An 18,824-nucleotide genomic window follows, 5' to 3' on the forward strand; every position below is an offset into this window, starting at 1 on the left:
GCGGCCCTGCCTGCTTGTGTAAATGGCCACAGAACGTCCCTGTGCCGGGCTGGCGGGGGCTTCAACTCGGAAAAGTGGATGCCAGGCTCAAGAGACAAGTGGGAGATGCTCTCCGCTGTTGTCTTTTTCTTTTTTTTTTCCCCTCCCCTCTACCTCTTTTCTTTCCCCTTCCCCTTGTCTTTTGATCTGGAGTTTCTGCCTCAGAACGGGGAGAGCCTGCGCGCCGCGACACCGCCGAGTGGGACGGGGCACGAAGAGCAGTCCCGGGCTGGCTGGTGCGAGCGGCCGTGTGGGAGGGGGCCGAAGCGCTGACAGCCACCAGGGTAAATGCTCGCTGCTCCGGAGAGGTGCGTGGGGAGGGAGCTCGCTGCACGCTCGTCACATGCCTCTGGGCCCTCGGAGAATCCCTCTCCCAGCATCTTTTCTTCCTCCAGTTTCTTGAAGCCCTCTGAAGCAAACTGATGTAGTGTTATTAATGGGGTCTGTAGTGCTCCAGTGGAAAGCGCGTGTGTCAGAGATGAGGGAATGAACGTATCTAACTGGTCAGTGAGAGGTAACAGTAGAAAGACTTTTCTCATCCCTCGCCCCCTGTGCACTTAGTTAAAAAGGTTAAGTAATGACCGAGGAATTAAACATGGGTAATTTCTTATTGTGTGTGGAACAAGGTTTGTGTTTCTCTCCAGCCTCACTTTCAGGGGTAACCTGCGTTGCGAGAGTCCCCTGAATTTTGCTCAGCTGCTGGAGGAAAAGAGAGGAAGGGCTCTTAACGTCTCTATTAATACCCCTTAATAATAATAACCGGGTGATGTCTTCATGCCGGTGACTCTCTGTCAGGGGGTGCCTGCCAGCCCGTGTCTGTTCCCGTGTGATTGACAGGCTGCCAGCAGGATGCTGCCTCCATTGCAGGGGCGAGAGGCACAGGTGAGCTGCGAGGACAGACCGAGATCTGAAGAGGGTTCCCTAATAGGGGTGTTTGGGCTCTTTCAAGTGTCTCAGACGTACTCATTAAACACGAGGAGCTCGGGGCCGGCCTGACGGTGCTGTAAGGAAATGAAACTAGAACCCCTGATTATCCAGACAGTTCTCAACAGCCTCCTTCCAGGAGATTTCATGAGTGGCTGTGTATAAAAGGGAGTAATGGTGGTGGATGGGAGAGGTAAAGAGGAAATTAGTGCGGGGTGCACTTAAAAAAAGGAGCAAAGTAGGAAACAAACCCCTGATGAGAGGGATGTGAAGATCAGAGCAACAAGGTGCGGTAATGCCGAGGAATCTCCTGTGCTGTTGATGGAGTAGTTATGCTTGAGGAGAAATTATGGTCACTTTTAAAGATGCCCTGGAGAAATAGGGGACAGAAGGTGAAACTCAGAGAAAAAACTCTTTCTATGAAGAGATCATTTTACCTTTGTAAGTTTCTCTCTGCCTGATTCAATGGGCTCCACTTGCCTACTCATCTGTGAATGTTAAAAGGGGATGCTGGACCTGCATAGGTTACAAATGGACTGAAATGGAAGCTTTTGCTAACTAAACCAATGCCTTTTGAAATCAAGCTTGAATGAGCTTGTTAATAAAAATGGGTCTGTTTTACTCCCATAAATGGCCCTTTTTATTTTCCTTTTATTTTTCTTTTTCCCAGAAGCCGGTCTGATTTTTACCATCTAAAAATCCCAGCGTTGTGGCTACTATCCAATTCTCCCCTTGATTTAAGAGGCTTTGCCATGTAGAGTTTTTCTTTGAGGGGTTTTCTTCTTTTGAGGTCTCTGGCAGTGGTGGGGGTATTCATGGTTATTACTGCATAGAGAAGGCAGGATTTCAGGATTACCCCTCCCAGAAGTCCTGGGGCATCTCAAGGAGGACACTTCCTGCCTTGTAGATATGAGCCCCTGGCTTTTGCATCCCTGAAGGCCAATGGGAAGCTGGGCCATGGCCATTGGCCTCAGGGGCAGCTGCCCACTCTTTCAGCTTGAGGCCTTAGGGCTGTGTGCCAGCCCCAGTGTGACACCAGGATTGCCCCAGTGGTGTGAGAACTGCGGATTTGGGTTCCCACTCCGGGTTTGTGAGCAAAAAGCTTCCTTGGCAAACACACTCTGTGATGCCGAGAAGGAGCAGAGACTCAGTAATACTCTTATGTGGGTCTTCACAGATATCATTGAGGATGAAGGGGCAGGCTGAAAAAATAACAACAATAATAATGTTTCTGACTTGATGTGTTGTGGCATCACGTCAAGTTATGTCGGGGAGGTAACAGCATTTTGTATGTTTGAAGTGACATAATATAACTTGACTGATGCAACATGACTTGATATTAGAAAATAGTGGTTCACAGTGGAACTCTGGCAGGTATCTTCCCCGAACAAATGTTAGGAACTGAGAGAAGAGGGACGAGAGGGGTGGGGGAGAGAAAGGTTGAGAGAGAAAAACTTCAAGGCTCTCATTTTAGTCAGTTTCACTGTGTAAATCACAGCAGAATTTGCTGTGGGCAAGCCAACCTACGCACCATGCAGTGCATTTATATATTTCAAGATAATGAGAGTTAAGATATTTCTGAAATACGTAAATGTTTTGATCGCAAAGACCAGATTTCTGCTTAAAAAAGTAAACTGACATCAGGTAGCATGATTAATTCCAACAGATTGTGTTAATTGTAGTTGACTTAAATCGCTGTACAAATGTGTTGGGGGTTAGAAAACTTTTTTTTAATTGTTGGTGTGTGAAATGAGTAAGCAGATAAAGTGTTTAAAAAAAAATCTGTTTGCACAGGGAGTAATCCAGCCTCTTTGACATGATGGAGCAGTAAAGGAATAAAATGTACATTGATCCGGTACTGCATATTTTTTCATGAGTGCATTATGTCTGCTAGTTTGTTCTGCTGCAGAAGTCAGCTGTGACAGACAATGGCTAACTTCATTTTTATCAAAACCTTGCCTTTCTTGTAGTTACCAAATAGTGGAAGTTGAAATGTACCATATATTTTGGGTAAGTCTGTCCTTTTTGAAGGTGGCAGGGTTGAAAAGTACACAGAAAGAAGAATGGAACATTTTTGGAGCTCACCATTTTCTGATGGAGGCCAATAGTAAATTGGAAGTGGTAAAGTGCCTCAAATCTAAAAAAGGCTGTGGCTTTGTTAGTTTTTGCATGGATCCTTTTAACTATTAGACTTTAATCTTTGGGATAAAGTCCTCCTCCTTTCTAGCTTGTGACACTTCCTAAAAGAAAGTGATTATTTATGGTGGTTGCACTCTTGCGCTAAAATACATATTCAGCGCTTGCAAACTAGTATCACTAGGAAACAGGAGTTGTTGGAAGCACTGGATGAAAACAGCTCAGTGTAAACCGATACATTTAACATCAAATGTTCTCAAGGACTGTTAGGATTAAGTATTGTGAATGAAGGGGGAAGGAAAAGCCACTTCAGCTGGGGATAAGGAATCTAATTAAAAATCGGTATTAAGGATATATAACTTGAGCCTGCTATCATGCTCTTTAGAGTACCGTTGTATCAGTTGTAAAGGGGAGGAAGAAGTATCATTAAGGCAGAAATGAAATGTTTTCTCAGATTAAAAGACTGAGATGAGTGAAACGGTGCTGTTGATCTTGGTAGCGAAGTGTCTGATCCCGCAATCCTTGCGAGAGCCGGTGGAGACAACAGATGACTTGTCTGGAAAAGGAATGAGAATTGCAGGATGTAGGATAAAAGACGTGGACCCCCAACTTGTCACTTTATATTTGAGCATTGTTGGCATTTCTGAAAAGTGGAGCAAACCTGTTAAGTGTTTGTATCACTTTTGATTAAGTAAATTCATTTTAATATCGACCTAGTGAAAATGGAGCTGCGTTCTCCGGAGTTGTACACCCTGAAACCAATACCAACGTGTGAAAACAAACCCAAAATGTTTGCGCAGAAAATCAGTATCAAGTTTTAGGTCACCAGAGATGTGTGAAATGTAGCTGGGAGCAGCGGGGCTGGCGTAACATCATCTGCGGAGAGTTGGGAGCCTCTGACCTGCCCGAGCTGCTGCGTGGCGCCAGACACAATCCCCGCTCGCAGGCAGCAGGGCTGGATCAGGGCCGGAGCAGGGCTGGAGTGGAGCCGGAGCATCCCCGCGGAGCGCACAGCGGCGGCGGCGGCGCAGGTGGCCCCGCGGCCGGCGGCACCTGGGCGGGGGCCGGGCGGGCTGCAGGTGGTGCTGCTGAGCCGGGAAGCCGCGCTCCGCCAGGAAATCCCGGCAGGAGCTCCAGAGGGGGCCCTGGGAAACGCGTGCATTTATTCATCGCAAGTGTGCAAGGCTCGCCAATTGAGAGGCAGAGGCAGCACTAGTCGGGCTTAGGTATTCTAGCCTCTGCGAATGTAATTTCGGATTTAGATTCAGCTTAAATCCAAAGGGAAAACACTTTATAAGGCTGAAAGCTGTGTAGTTGCAACAGCCAGGGTTATGAGCTATCAAAGGCAATTACATTAAAATAGATTATACTGTGTAAATTGAGCCATTTAGAAGGTGAGAACCAAAGAAACAGCTCTGATCCCCCTTCTTTCTAAATTGCAGTTTTAGTTCCTTGCAATTCTGAGGCACAAAAGTAGGTGAGACTGCTTTTGTATCCGCAAAGTGCTTTATTTCTGAGTGTAATTCTAACTGAGTGCAATCTAGGTTAAAAGCTGGACAACTGGGTAATTAGAGCTCACTTGCTGCTAAAGGACGCTCAGCTGTACCGTAGCTCATTTGTGTTCCCAGAGACTTGCTCTCCTCTCCCCTGAGCGGAGGCTGCTGGAGAAGAAGCATCTGTGCCCGGACTTTTCTTGATTGCGGAGATGATGGTGCTGGACAAGGAGGACGGTAGGTGGGCTGAGATTGTGTAAGCCTGTGCTCGGTGTCTTCTGTGTGCCGCTAATGTAGAAATAAATAGTTTTGAAACAGACGTGCGCTGTGCATTTCAGAGTGTTCTGCTCTGAGCTTCTGATGTTTTTCTCTTGTGTAGGTAAAAGCATGCTTGCTCTGTATTTTTTTTTAAATCTCGTGTCTGACATGATCGGACAGCAAAGAAGGGTTTACTCCGGGCTCTGTTTGCTGAAGGACATAGCAGAAACAGCTTGATTTTTTTTTTAATATCTATGTAGATTTTTCTTTCTGCAAGTTACTCTAATATGTCCATTTTAGCCTGTTTGTTTTAACAGCTTTTATTGTAAATCTAATGTTGAGATTTTTCTTTCCCTTTCATTTGCATGCCATTTAGGTCTCTTTAATGTACGCCTTTAATATCTATTTCTCACAGCTTTTCTTCATAGCTATAAACATAATGACAATAAGCTAATAAGCCTCTGTGGCAAAAAAAAAAAAAAAGCATTGGTTTATTTGAAGAATTTACTCCCTTCTTTTAATAGCAGAAGTGGAGGTTCATTTTCGATGCAATTTCATGAATGAAGCTGAAGGAGAGCTTGACTGATTTTAGGACTTCATATATGCTTATTTTTTTAAGCTGACTAGTCCTTATCAAGGATGCTTAAGGGGAACAAATTGATGTGAGGAAGATCAGTGTTAGTTAGCAGCCTGAATGACCTGATGCTATCTCTTGCACATTGCCTGCCAGGGTGTGCAACTTAACTGCTCAGTCATCAGTAGTTTCTGGGATGAAGGTGGTAAGTTCAATCACAACTTTTTAATGAGCTGGTTTTTTTTTTTTGCTGAGGCTGTTTTGTGGCTTAGGTCTTCCCTCATAGCTCGTGCACTGCAAGCAAGGATCAAAACTGAGGCAGAGCAGAAGGCTTCTGCAGCCATCCACATGGACTTCCATCCATGGCGCTGCCTCTTGCCAAGGACCTCCACCTTGGTGGCACTTTGTGCGTGGAAAGTGGGAACTGCATCTTAACTTTTAACAGGCATTTCCACCTGTTATCTCCTTATTTCATTCCACCGGTATAAATGGATGAAGTGGGCCATGTAATGGACTTCCCTGATCTTTTAAAATTTATTTTGGGAACCTCTTTAAAAGTGTTAAAAAAAAAAAAGTCATAGGCTGTTGCCATTGGAAAATAAGAGAAATTACTGAATATTTGTAAGACTGTAGACAGGAAATAGCTTTTCACAGGCAGCAAAAGAGCTTGGAGAAATTGGAAGTTGGGCATTTTGGCAGTAGCATTGATTTTACTTGAATATATATATTGCTTTTTAAAATATTTATGAGAAAAATAACTTGTAATTTAAAGTCACTTACTTTCCTGTGTCAGAGTCATGCTAACTGTGTTTTGTGACTAGTACTGAAAGCTGCTCAATGCTATTAAGTTGAAATTATATTATTTTTATTCCACAACCCATATCTGTCTTCTAGTATTTTACAACTGAATTAGTACTGCACTGCAGAATCATTAGGAAGGCTTGACTATTGAAAGACCAGAAGTCTTCTAAAGTTTCTCTTCCCTCTCTCCTTTGCTTGCATCCCAAAAAAGGGAGTATTTTAGACCTAGCATTTTGAGGTCTTACGTCATTGTAAGTTTGATTTCTAAAATTCTCCCTATGGCATGTTCATGCATGTAGAATTTTAATCTAGTTTCTGAGATGGCGTGTGAGGTTTTGTTTCATGAAGCATTTGGGACTATGAAAAAAACCCTGGGCTTTTCACAAAGACTTGACGCCTTTAAAATATGAGACCAAGCAGAAATTATAATTATCAGTGCCCCTTGTATGCAGATTCAATCAGATTTGGACTAAGAGTTGACCAATGTGAGATCAATAAGTTGTCATGCCCTTCTGAATCTATTCCGTGCTAATTAAGTTGGCATCTCAAAACTGCGGAATTATCTTATTCGTGAGGAGAAAAATACCTAAATCATGGGCTTTATTTCTGTTAAGATATTGTAAGTTCCTTTGTTAACACAGTAGAACTTGAAAAAAAAAAATGAGTAGATGTGGAGCATCTGTTACACATCTTCTAGATCAGCTTTGCAGTTGACTGGCCTTTGGATAAAAGACACACTAAGTGCTTGAGTATTGCTTATGCTGGGAAAACAAATGAAGCTAACAGGGTTTCAAAGGCTTTGAAGCAGTGTCACTCTCAGAGGTGTTCAGTTGTTTTCTTTGGCAATATAAGTTGAAGCAAGCTAGTTTACTTTATTAGAGGCATAAGGCTACTCTTGTAACCTTCCTCTGACTAAGACGAATTTGGCTGACTGACCTTATTTCTTGCTGGACCACACGTGTTGTGCTGGGTTTGGGTTTTTTGGGTTTTTTTTCCCCTCCTTAGGATTCATCTCTTTTAAAGAGCGGCAGCATTTTCTGTATTTTGTTAAATCTCCCTTTTCAATTTGTGCCTCCCTACAGAACTATGTTCTGCTATGATGGAGCAATGCAAATCAAGTAGAATAGCCCAAATTAATTCTTCACATTGGCGGCAGTATGATTGCCTGCATGGAATCAATAATGCATCATAGAGGGATCAAATTTTGGAGTATAATGTGTGAATAATGCTTGACACAAAACAAAAATTCAGTCATCATAATAGCAATTAGGAAAAAGCTGCAGCTTATCCCAGCTGTAATCTCTGCTAACAATGAAGCACAGCCTGGTAATCAGCATGTATGGTATGAAATGCACTAATAGAAATCACAGCTCTTTGTTATGTGTGTGGGGGGTGAAAGTTTCCTTTTCAGCTAACTTGTGCTGTGTTAACCAGACATGGCATCCTTCAACTAAATTGTGGAGTGTGTGTGCACTTGTAAAAACACTGATCAGCTGTGTGTTCATCCTGATGTTTGCATAGACAGGAGCCCCCCAAATCATGGGTCCTTTGTGTTTTTGAGCAGAACTCTGATTAAACAGATCACAAGAGTAGGCTGAGTAAAATATCAGAGGACTCCATTAAACATGTACCTTAGTTTTATATAGAAAGAAAATTTCATCGTTTCTTTAAAAATTAAAAGAAAAACATGGATACTCAGTGGTTGTGTGCATTGGGGTTGGAGAATGGGTCTAAGGTTGATGGGAGGTATTTAGGGAAATGAATATTAGGTAATTGGAAACTGGATTGGTAGCAGCAGTTGGGTTCCCTGTTGTGAAAGCCCATCTTGCCCCACGCAGAAGGTAAAAAAACCACAGCATTTGGAATTGGAAAAGCAGATAAATGGATTGTATAATGTCAGTGACAGGACTTGTGCCACAGCGCCCTGGGCAGGACAGCGGGGCTGTGGGCTGGCTTCACAAGGGACTGTGCCAGCTGCCACACGGAGGTACCTTTGGATAGGTAGATGGATATGGAAAGACACGTATCTCCAGCAACACACGTCCAGGCAATCCTGTTCTGTAGCTAAAAATCATGATACACACAAATTGTGCCACGTAGCTGTTCTGCTTGCTGCTGGTGTCTTTTGTTTTCCTTTGAGCGTACCTTTCTCAGGTGTGCCTGTTGAGGAGTCATGCAGAGAGAGAAAGGGAGATGGCACAGTAGCTTTTCCTCACAAGAATGGAATTTAACTTTTCTGTTGCCTAATGTTCTTAAAGCTCTCTCTCTTTCTCCTTTTTATCTCCTGTGCCACTCTACCTCGGACCTTCTCCGTGGTCAACCGATGTCTAGCTTACCATGTATGAAGAATCCCTACACATCTTCCCAGACATCAGCTTATTCAAAAGCTGACCTATAAAGGTTACCAAAGACCTTGTTTCTGCCTCTTTAGCTGAGTTACCTGTTGGTTTTTTGAGGGCTTGATCTTCACACGTATGGTTTTGGTGTGATTTTAGGGGTTGGTCTGGCTTTAGTTCATGACACAGTGTCCTTTTGTGACTCAGAATTACAGCAATGGATTAAAATATTCATGAAGAGGAGATAAAAAGTTGTCAAAGAAGTATTCTAAATAAAATTGGAGCATATTTGGCAGCAGAACATGACACTTGGTTTGGCCATAAAGGACTAAAAACCCATCTGGACTGTTTCTCCAAAGCTGACCAAGTGTGGAGCTAGAGGTAGTTCTTCCTGGAGATGCCCTCTGCCCCTGAAATGGCAAATAAGGAAGCATGGCAGAAACATGGGGTAGTAAAGTAATGGCCTAAACCTATTCAAGAAATGGAGGCTACTGTAGTTGGAGCACTGATAACCTAGGTATCCATTTAAAGACATCTCATCCTATGGGAAGGAGCAAAAGGAGGTAGCAGGCCTAAGAGGAGCAAACTGCTTTGTATAGGAGTATGGCAGGCGATCAAATAGTTCCTAGTGTTTGTTCAGACTAGATGGCTGAAGGACCTGAGTAGGATATCATCATACTTCGCCCCCAGATGCTGTTGACATGTGATAATTGCCTGGTTGACATAACAAGCGTTGAAACAGTGTAAGGACATTTTTCAGCTTGGGTAATAGGGTAAAGGAAGCAGCTTGTTCTTGGAAATCAGTTTGCTCTAATTTTGGTTTAATGCAGTAGAAAGTGTACTTGATACCCTGGCAGCAGAACATAATTCGTCTTCTTTGGAGTTAGTGTTAAATTTTATTATCTTTAATAAATACAATGTGAACATGTCAGCCTGTTTGTCATAGCCATTCCAAAAATGCTCTCTTATGGTAGAATCTTCAGAAAAATTCCTTTTAAGAGCAGTGCATTATTAATAAAGTAATCCATTAGGTCTGGTGATAAAGGGTCACAGCAGAGTCTGAAATACGTTTCTTAAATGGTTAAGAAATTTATCATGGTTGGAGGATTAATTGATTTCATTTGGAAGCTTTCTTAAGGTTTTCAGGCGTTGTGTTTAGAGAGGGTTTTATTCTCTTTGGAAATATGCTTGCTGCTAAAGTTTTGCTTTGCTGTCATTAGCATGAACATTTCTGCTAAAGGCAAACTGTTCTTTTAGCATTATGACTGATTGCATCTGCGAGGAGTGCTACTTAGGTAAAGAATATGAAAGTTTATGGCAAATAAGGTATTGTACTTGAAATCAATTCAGAATCAGAATAATGGCACCAAGCATTAAGTGTTGCAGTACAAGAATAAAGAAGGCACTGCAGATGCTGCTAAATGCTGAACTATAAAACTCCAATGGGTCTATATCTTTTAAAAATTGGACAGAATTGTCATCATTTAGAATACATAGACATAGTTTTAAACTGTATAGAAATCACTGCCCCCTACTTCAATAATGTGCGTAACTGTTGCCAGGGAATGATTTATTCAGTGAATGTAGCTCCTATTCACTGAAGACTTGGGGGTGGAGGGAAGGGCGTTTTGAAATGAAAGTTGTTCACTATTAGATTAACATAATTAAACCTATCTGAGAAGAATTCACCACAGCTACTGTTTTTTTTTTAGTTCTCTGTGTGTGTGTTTTCTCTGTCCTCCAGTGGAATGACTCCCAAGCCCAAGTTTCCAAGCATGATCCATGCAAACAGATGCTCAACTCTCCAGTGAATGTTCTTGCAAACTATTTTCTACTTACATTCCATATCAAAGCAGATAATGGATACTCATGCCCAAATTTAGAGGGTTTTTAAGTTTCATTGAATATTTTCAAGTTTTTTAGACCAATGTTCAGAGTTCCTTGTATACTAATCTAACTCTGAAAGGGTGATTTGGGCAGTGAAAGTATTATTTGTCTTCTTTTTAAACAATTTATATCAGCAGTTCTAGTTTCTCTTAAAGAAAAAGTGGATGATTGTTGCATATTCATGACTGAACTGCGGAGAACTTGGACCAGCATTAAACAATTAACCCTCTCGCCAACATCCATTTGAGTAGAAGCCAGGGATGTTCCTACTTGGTTTATTATGGATCTGAGATATAGAAATGTATTCCGGAGGACTGTGTTTCTAATAAATAAAAAGGCATAATGAGAATGTAACTGGGAAGGAAGACAAAAGCAGCCATGCTTTAAATTGTTAATGATGGTGCCAGTGGCTGCAGCTTTACCACAGCTGTTTAAATTGATCAGCAAGTGAAAATGTTTTGTTTTGGCATTTTCCCTGCATGTGCAACTCTTTCGAAGGGACTTCTGGAAGCTTTTCAAAGGGGAATCATGATCTTTTTTTAAACTAGGCTTAGAGCACCAGAGCTTCCAGTATTTTGGGATGCAATATTTAAGGATGCAGTTCAGTTTTTCTTTTGTAAAGTTTTTGGCTGATGAACCATTATTTCTCCTAGATTTCCTTTACCACTTTTTTTCCCCTCTACAAACACTACAAATGACTCCCTACCCATAAAAGCTGAGGGAACAGCACACTTCCTAGCTGTCCTTTTTTTTTTTCCCCATCTCTATTTTACTGATGCTACAGAGTTTGATCAGAACAGCAGAAAGGTGCTATGTCGATTTGCTATGCATCTTTTGGTCAAGCATCCAGTGTGAAATTGTTCTATAAAATGTACTTTTTCAGAGGGAACTCACTCCTAATTTCTTTCCTGGTTGGCTCTACCTTGCAGCTGAAATGGGTTAAGCAACACCTCTTTATCATTTGTATCCTTTCCTTCCGTTCCAGAGAAATGGGTATGCCTTTCAAAAAGATGCAGCCTCTTCAAGGCGGGTAGGGAGGAGAAGATTGGACTTTCTGTGTGTTCACAAGTGATGTGTAGAGATGTTTGGGCAGAGGGCTGGCTTGAGCTGGTGAGCCTTGGTATCTTTCCCAGAGCACCTCCTACCTTGAGCTCGTGAGCAGACCTGTCTGGGACCTTGTGTGAAGCCTCTTCCTGGCACTCCTGGTGGCAGGTGACTGGACAGGCCATGCTGTAGATAATGTCGAGCAGCCAGGTTTCTGCATTAATGTACTTGCAGTGAGGGTGGGTACTGAACATTATTCAGGATCCATTATATATTTATCCTTATAGTCCTTTGTGGAAAATGATTTCTGTAAGTACCCTGTTACGGTTATGAAAGCCTAAATAAGCATCAGTCTCAAACCCTTTGACCTGTCTGCACAGAATGGAGATCTGCTTTGAAAAGGACTCCTTTGTATCTGTTTTTACTCCATGCCCTTCCATTCATTTGCCTATACAAAGCAATAAAGGGTAAAACCAAAGTAACATAAATTGGTCTGTCTTCCTGAATCCATGTCTCGCTAATGTACCCAGATTAACTCAACTGTAAATTGTCTCCTTTGGATGTCGTGTCTTGCTAAAAGTTTCCTATATGATTCATGATTTGGATTGCTTTTAACAGCTATTGGCTAAGCAATATGGTAAATGTACAAGGTGATGCAATTGGCATTAGTGAGAGGATGCACAGGAGCATGTAATGCAGTCAATACTACATTAACTACTGATGCCCAATTACAGAAACTGGAAGAGTGGCTTTTAGGAGCATTAGGACTTGCAGAAGAGCTGAGATCACCTGCCGCTCCTTGCCTAAAAGCTTCACCCTTTACGCGCTGGGATCAAAGCAAACATTTAGTTGCTATTTTGTCATGTATAACAACGAAGGTATTCCCACCCCCCCCTTTTTTTTTCCAAAAAGTGTCACACTGATGCTTTTAGCACATGTAAAATCCTATCTCTGTATTTCAAGACTCTACTTCCATCTCCTGGGGCAAGACTTTATTTGAATAAAAACTCTTTAACCACCTCTGCATTTATTGTGTCTCTGAAGCTTACTATTTCAGCCAGTTTTTATTTTAAAGAAATACTAAGTGATATTTAGAGTGTCCTATTTCAGTGTGCCAGAGTGGCCTCCCCGTCGCTCCCCCCAGCTTCTTTCCCTTTTCTAATCTGTATGTGATTGTTTGTGACCTCAGCTGGCTCCAAGTCTCTGAAAAGTGTTTTAAAATACAACCAGATACCACATAAAACAGGATATTTGAGTGTGCAACCTTTCTGCAGTCCACATTCAGATTAAGCACACATTGTTTCCACCACTGCTTTTAAACCCATTTGCAGGAGATGGTGAAGGACCACATTATACTAAAAAACAGTGCATACTTTCAGACTGAGCTGTGTGATCGCAGCTTCTAAATCTATTTTAAAAATAATGAGCAATGTCGCTGTTACATGGCAAAGCTAGCAACCCACAAAGTTCCTCCGGACTTGGAGCGAGATGGGAAATTAAGCAGCTCTAAGAACACTGAAATATTTTAATATAAAAGACAGCTGGCAGGTGGCTTATTGCTCTTGTTGCAGCATTTGTCTTTACTTCCAGCTATGATACTTGGCATATCACTGCTGCTTTTAATCCTCAAAGCATTTTGCAGTACTGAGGAATTTGTGCTTCCCAAGTGATCATCCCCCGGAACTCCGGCCTGGATATCTGGGGGATGTGCCTGACCCCCATGAGGCCTGGGTGGACTTTTGTGTTTTAGCTGTCCCTGGTTTGTTCTTCTCTGCTTTCTCTGTGCTGGGCCTGGGTCCCACCTTGCCTGCTGTCCCATGCTGGGTTAGGAGGTCAGACCTCTGCAGAAGAAGGAAGAAATAACTTCTGGATCGCCAGGGAAGGACAGAGTGCTATTGAAGCAATTGCTCTCCTTAACTGTTTCGGCGGCTGTTTTATTGATCCCCTCTCAATTGGCAATTTTAATTTTGGGGTTTTTTTAATCTCAGAGGTCCGGTCCAAGCAATTGCAAATTGTTGAAGAAAAGCCTTCGCTGTCTTCTTGCCATAATTATGAGCATTGGTCACGTTCCTCCTGCTCCAGCTGTGAGCATGGGTCTTGTCCCCCTCTTGCATTTTCTGGGGACAACAGAAAAAAACGGGGTAAGGCTGTGCTGTAAAACATCCTGATGGTCTACAGGCATTTCCTCAGTGACCTTTTTTTTTTTTTGGTAGATGGTGCCTTAACTTCTCAGGCAGAGTTGTGTTGGTGGTCCATGTATTTGCTGTGAAGCCCCCCGGATCTCTGCCCCATAACAGGGCTGGTCCGGGCTGTTCGCTGTGGCCGGGGGCAGAGGAGGAGCCTGTTATTTTTAAGCCCGGCTGTTGCTTTCAGGTGCCGATCGATGCTCTTTTGAACGTCTGGGGGAGGAGAGCAGAAGGTGACCTGCTGGTTTTCCCCTTGCACTAATGTGTTTAAAAGGTGGCACCAGCAGCGGGGGCGTGCGGGAGCTCGGCTGAGCTGTGCCTTCAGCGCGCTTGAAACGCAGACGAGTATCCTGAGCTTGATGCACTTTCCAAGCTGTACAAACAATGTTTGAAAAGTCTGAAGTACCCAGCAGGGCGAGTCAAAACGTCCTTGAGCAACTTTGTATTTAGACAGTGTTTTCTCTTTGCCTTTGATCAGGAGGGAACAGATGTGCCTCCTCTCATGTGTGTGTTTGTGCACACCCCCTGATGTACGCGCATTCCTTGTCCTTGTGCAGGGCTGCAGTATTTAGGGTATGCTGCTATTCCTCTTTGTTCTTCCTTATTACTGTTGTTCTTTTTGTTGTTGTTGTTTTTCCAGGGAATCTAAGTTGGAATTTAAAGAGGTCGGACTAAACAAGGTTTTAACTTACTCTCGTTCATTTCCTTATCTCTCTTTAACTTGGATAGAGTGGAAAAAGAATATGTATATAGTAATGCTCCCTTTTAAAAAAAAGTATGCATATATATAATCGATTCCTTGACTAGTTTTTTGGGGGGGGCAGGTTTTGAGCATTTGGTCTAAGTGGGCTGCTCAGTGAAATTTGTACATTCATAAAATAGCTGATTGAAAAGCAATATTTCAGATAAATACAAGCCAGCGATCTATCAGCAGTTGTAATAAAAGCTGGGCTTCAGGCTGTGATTTTATTTTGAAATAATAAGAATTGCTTTATTCTTTTTACTTGAGTTACCATGGTAATTCTGTCGTGTAGCAGTGTTATATTGATTTAGAAAGTGGACAGTAATATTTCTTTTGTGTTATTCTGTTTCTAGGGGTTGATTTCTAATTTCCACTTGGAGATTACTTTTATAAATTTCTTAAGTCCTTCCACTTTTTTCTCTAGCAGTGTAATTTTCCTCTCACACATTGCTATTTTCTGAGCTTATTGGTTTGCTCTTATTTTAAATTAAACTTGCTGGTTTCAAATATTGAAATGACATCTTTGTCTGTGTCTGTACTTTGGTTTAGCAAAATATTACAGTCTGCTGTTTTATGCTTAATAATTTAAGGGAAGCTTTATGTCTGCCATCAGTGGTTGTTGGTAACTCATGACTAAACCAACACAGAGCTCAAACCTCTAACATTTTAATACCATGTAATGGTCCTTCCACCCTGCACACTGTTTGGGTTTTTCTTTAATCTGCCTTGTGTGTGTCCTAAAAAGAATGCCAATTAAATTCTGACGAGAGCAGGAGGAGCTTTTGGGTGGAGCTGGGTCTTGGCCACTTCTCTGTCACTCTTGAAAGAACCACTGGTTTTATCTATGGCACGGGTACCATTCCTGACTATCCATATTTCTCTTGCAATTAAGGCGTTTCAGGTTTTCAAAAGGCAGAATTTTGACTTTAAGAAGTGCTTGTACACACTCAGTGACTGGCAAAAAGTAACAATCTCCTTTAGCTCTGTTACAGGATTGTTATATAAGATTTTCCCAACCATTCTGGTTCTGTGCTACCTTAGCTATGCTTTTAGATTGCTACTGCTTTAAGAAATTACAGTCTAAACAGGATGTGGCTGTTCCTCGTGGCATCTTTCTTTTTCTGTGAATGAGTAAGAATGGTTGTATTCTGAACCTGGGGGAAAGAGGGGACATGAACCTCAAGCATCACTGTCTTGAGAAGCAGTGTTTTAGAGCCTGAAACCAAAGCCATGAATTCTGCTTTCCAACAGGAGGCATTCAGATGGGTTTTTAGTACAGAGGGTGGGATACCTGCTTTGTGAGCACTAAGGACAGATTTCCTGGTTATGTAAAACCACCACTGGTAGGTTCTGTGGTGCAGGTAACTGGTGGGAGTGGGACTGAAGCCATGTGCTGTTGCCCCTTGGTTTCATTCATGTATGAAGCTCACAACAGCAAGAAAAGGAGCCCAGGAACCCCAGCTGATCTCTTTGGGGATCACTGGAACATCTACAAGTAGGAATTACCACCAGCTGGAAAGAGCAGAAGAGGAGGAAAAGAGTGGCTTGGACAGATGGTGGTTGACCTCAAAAGGATTGAGGTGTGAAGTAGTTGGTAAAAGGCAAATGCAATCCTGGAATGAATTGAACAAGAAATTGCTCATAATGATTCCTGTTAATAATGCTGGAGAGAGGCATTGGTGCACCTTGTCTGCTATGGGTAACTTGCAGATCCCGCAAGCTAAAGGACAGTAAATCCATGTGGAAGTAGGGGCAGAAAGGATGCTCATGAGGAGCAATCTGTCCTTCAACTCATCTGCCTTTGCAAAATGAAGGCTGACTGGTCTGGACAAGTACTCTGTGAGGAGAAACACCAGGGACGAAGGAGAAGTGGACTTTTTACCCCATTAGAACAAGTAGTTGGAAATGGCTAAGAATGTTTCTAGGCTAGCAATTTAAAAGCTGCTGGGCTTCTGGTCTCTTAGATCTGCTTTTCTCAGAGGTAGTGGGGGCATGAAGCTGACTTGCTTGGGTTAGAGAAAGGGATGGTGCAATAGCCTCTGGCTGCAGGAGCTGGGACTCACTAGTCCTTCTCATCAGTCCATGTTGAGGCATTTATGTCACAGCCTGTGAAGCTCTGTCAATGTTTCCATAAAACCCCTGTATTTTCATGAACATTCATTTATGGCGAAAGTCTGCACGTAAGATCCTGCCTGAGGTTACCTTTTTCTTCCCTATTAAAATTTTATAAACCTGTCACTTGGCTGGGAATTTTAGTTTTCTGTGGAAGTGAAATAGAAGGGGGGCCCTGATGGGGAAGCATGGAGGTTATAGTGTCATTTTCTTCCTCAGTGCTTCCTTTAAAAATAAATAAATAAATAAATAAGTAAAAAGGCACAAGCTACAATCTTACGGGTGAACTCCTTGATGAGAATGGCAAAAGCCATGTCTGCAGGTTCTGAACTTCTTTTCAGTGATGTGATTTGGTTTGATCTGAGTGTGAAAACGCATAAGCAGCTGCTGCTCCCAGAAGTCTCCCCTAGCTTTTCTGTGTGCAGGTGTTGCCTGTGCTGCTCAGCTTGAGAGCAGTGATCCACAAACTTTAAACCCTTCAAATGGGTCCTGACCTGTGAGGCTGTAATGGCCCTCGGAGCCTTTATGGCCCATCAGATGATGTCTGTTACACATTAGTCTGTAATAGCTCCAGAATAAATAACTTTTTTTTTTTAAATCAGTAATTATATCTCTCCACAACGGAGTGCAGTGGCTTCTCATGCTCAAGCACAGTTTTAAAGTAACGCAACAAGAGACTGTTTAATGTCTCTGACAGTCTCGGTGCTGAGCACAGGTCCTCTGTTTTCTTTCTTCAGCATTTTCTTTCTCATTCCTTACTCGTATTGCAGCAAATCCATGCTACCAGGAGCTGGCATCTCACTCCAGATTCTCTGTGATGTGGTAAACAAATACCTCATATTATGGGTCTTCTCAAAATAATGATCTTGTCTTTCCCCATCACAGCTGCTTTTCAGGAAGAGCTGATAATTTGCAATCTTCTTAGTAGGGCTCTATGCTCAAGAGACTAATCTTGCTATGGTGGGAAAAAGGACCAGATGATTTAATGGACTTTTTTATAATCATTGCATTCTGTATCTGATCTTTTTGTGGGATACAGTGCTGCCTGCATCCTAAGTTGGGATTTGGGTTCACTACCCCCTACCTAAAATATATTTTCTTTCCATATGGTTCATTCAATTATAACTCTAGGATATATCTTCTGGGACTGAGTAATTGGCTAGGTCAGAAGTAATCTTTATTTTCACTAGAGAGATGTTTACAAACTGATGCTGTAGTATCTCTTTAAAACCCACTGAGAATCTGATTAAAGGCCTGAGGATCTTCTGCAAAGATTGCCTGCTCCCAGTTGACTTGAAAGGGTCAGCATGCTGTCACAGTTTCGACGACTAAGAATTAACTTAAGGCTGATTCAAATGCTACTCTCTGTGTACAGCATTGATTGGACTGCTTTCAGATGGCAAGAGGTAACTTTATCCTGCAGCATGTGTGAACTCCATTTAGTTAAATAGGGAAGCTGAATGAATATGCTTGCTTGTGGCAAGGGAGCTCAAAGGTGAACACGTTCTACCCCTTCTGCCCTGAATTAAATACTTTGGGGAGGATGGGAGAGAAACATAATTCTTGTGGCAGCATGCTTGGGATACTGACTGCTGCAGCTGTTCTTCAGCAAGTGCAGCTCCTAAGTATCACAAAATCTCTCCTTCCCTTCCCCTATGCACAGTCTACCCTGTGGGCTTGACTGTAATGAGATGGGATTGCTTGTAGTGGAAATGGCAGCAGAGTGCTCTTTTGAATGGGAAAATGAACCCCAGACCAAATAAAATTAGCTTGGTGCAGCATTATCACTGCTCCTTTTTTCAAGGATTGAAGATTTTTAACCTGGTTTCTTGTGAGCATCAGTGTTCAAAGGCATCATGAATTAATGTGGGAATGACATTAATGGTGCTGACTCACACAAGGCTGTGGGGTTTGTGGTGTCACACTTGCAGTTGCTAGCACTGGAGTAGCTTTTAAAAAGGTCCTGCTGAAGCTACCTCACACAGAGATGGGCTCAGTGGGGAGCAATGCCAGGCTGCAGACTGGGGTATTCCTGCTCCATCAGGGTCTGGACCAAAGCAGGCACTGCTGCTGCTCTTGCTGCAGCCAAGGCTGTCATGTGGAAGTTCTGCTGAGCGCCTTATGGAAAGAAAGTGGGCTGGGCTGAGGTGTGCTCCTGACCTCCTGTCAGCCTGCTCACCAAGCCAGTGGCTTCTCAAAATGATGGAGCATCCAGGGAAGGTGCCCCACCAGCATCAAAACTTCAGCCAGGACACAGGGGCCAGCTAGTGTAAGTCAGCCAGCATCCTTCTG

General features: G+C 42.6%; 1 protein-coding gene across 3 annotated transcripts in view; it reads left to right on the top strand.

Annotated features, from left to right (window-relative positions):
- The window catches only part of LMO1 (LIM domain only 1), a 72,482-nt gene that overhangs the window by 13,582 nt on the left and 40,076 nt on the right, over positions 1-18,824 (top strand). Inside the window, exon 1 of one of the 3 annotated variants that reach the window (XM_031061362.1) lies at positions 4,209-4,829. The exons of 1 other annotated variant lie outside the window; for it this stretch is intronic. In XM_031061362.1, the coding sequence (XP_030917222.1) occupies positions 4,805-4,829 (25 nt within the window). In that variant the 5' untranslated portion in view covers positions 4,209-4,804. Of the gene's footprint in view, positions 1-4,208; positions 4,830-18,824 lie in introns of those variants that run through there. One more of the 3 variants, XM_005426304.2, reaches the window with a different exon arrangement.

This window comes from Geospiza fortis, unplaced genomic scaffold (assembly GCF_000277835.1).
Source record: "Geospiza fortis unplaced genomic scaffold, GeoFor_1.0 scaffold327, whole genome shotgun sequence".
NCBI lineage: Eukaryota > Metazoa > Chordata > Aves > Passeriformes > Thraupidae > Geospiza > Geospiza fortis.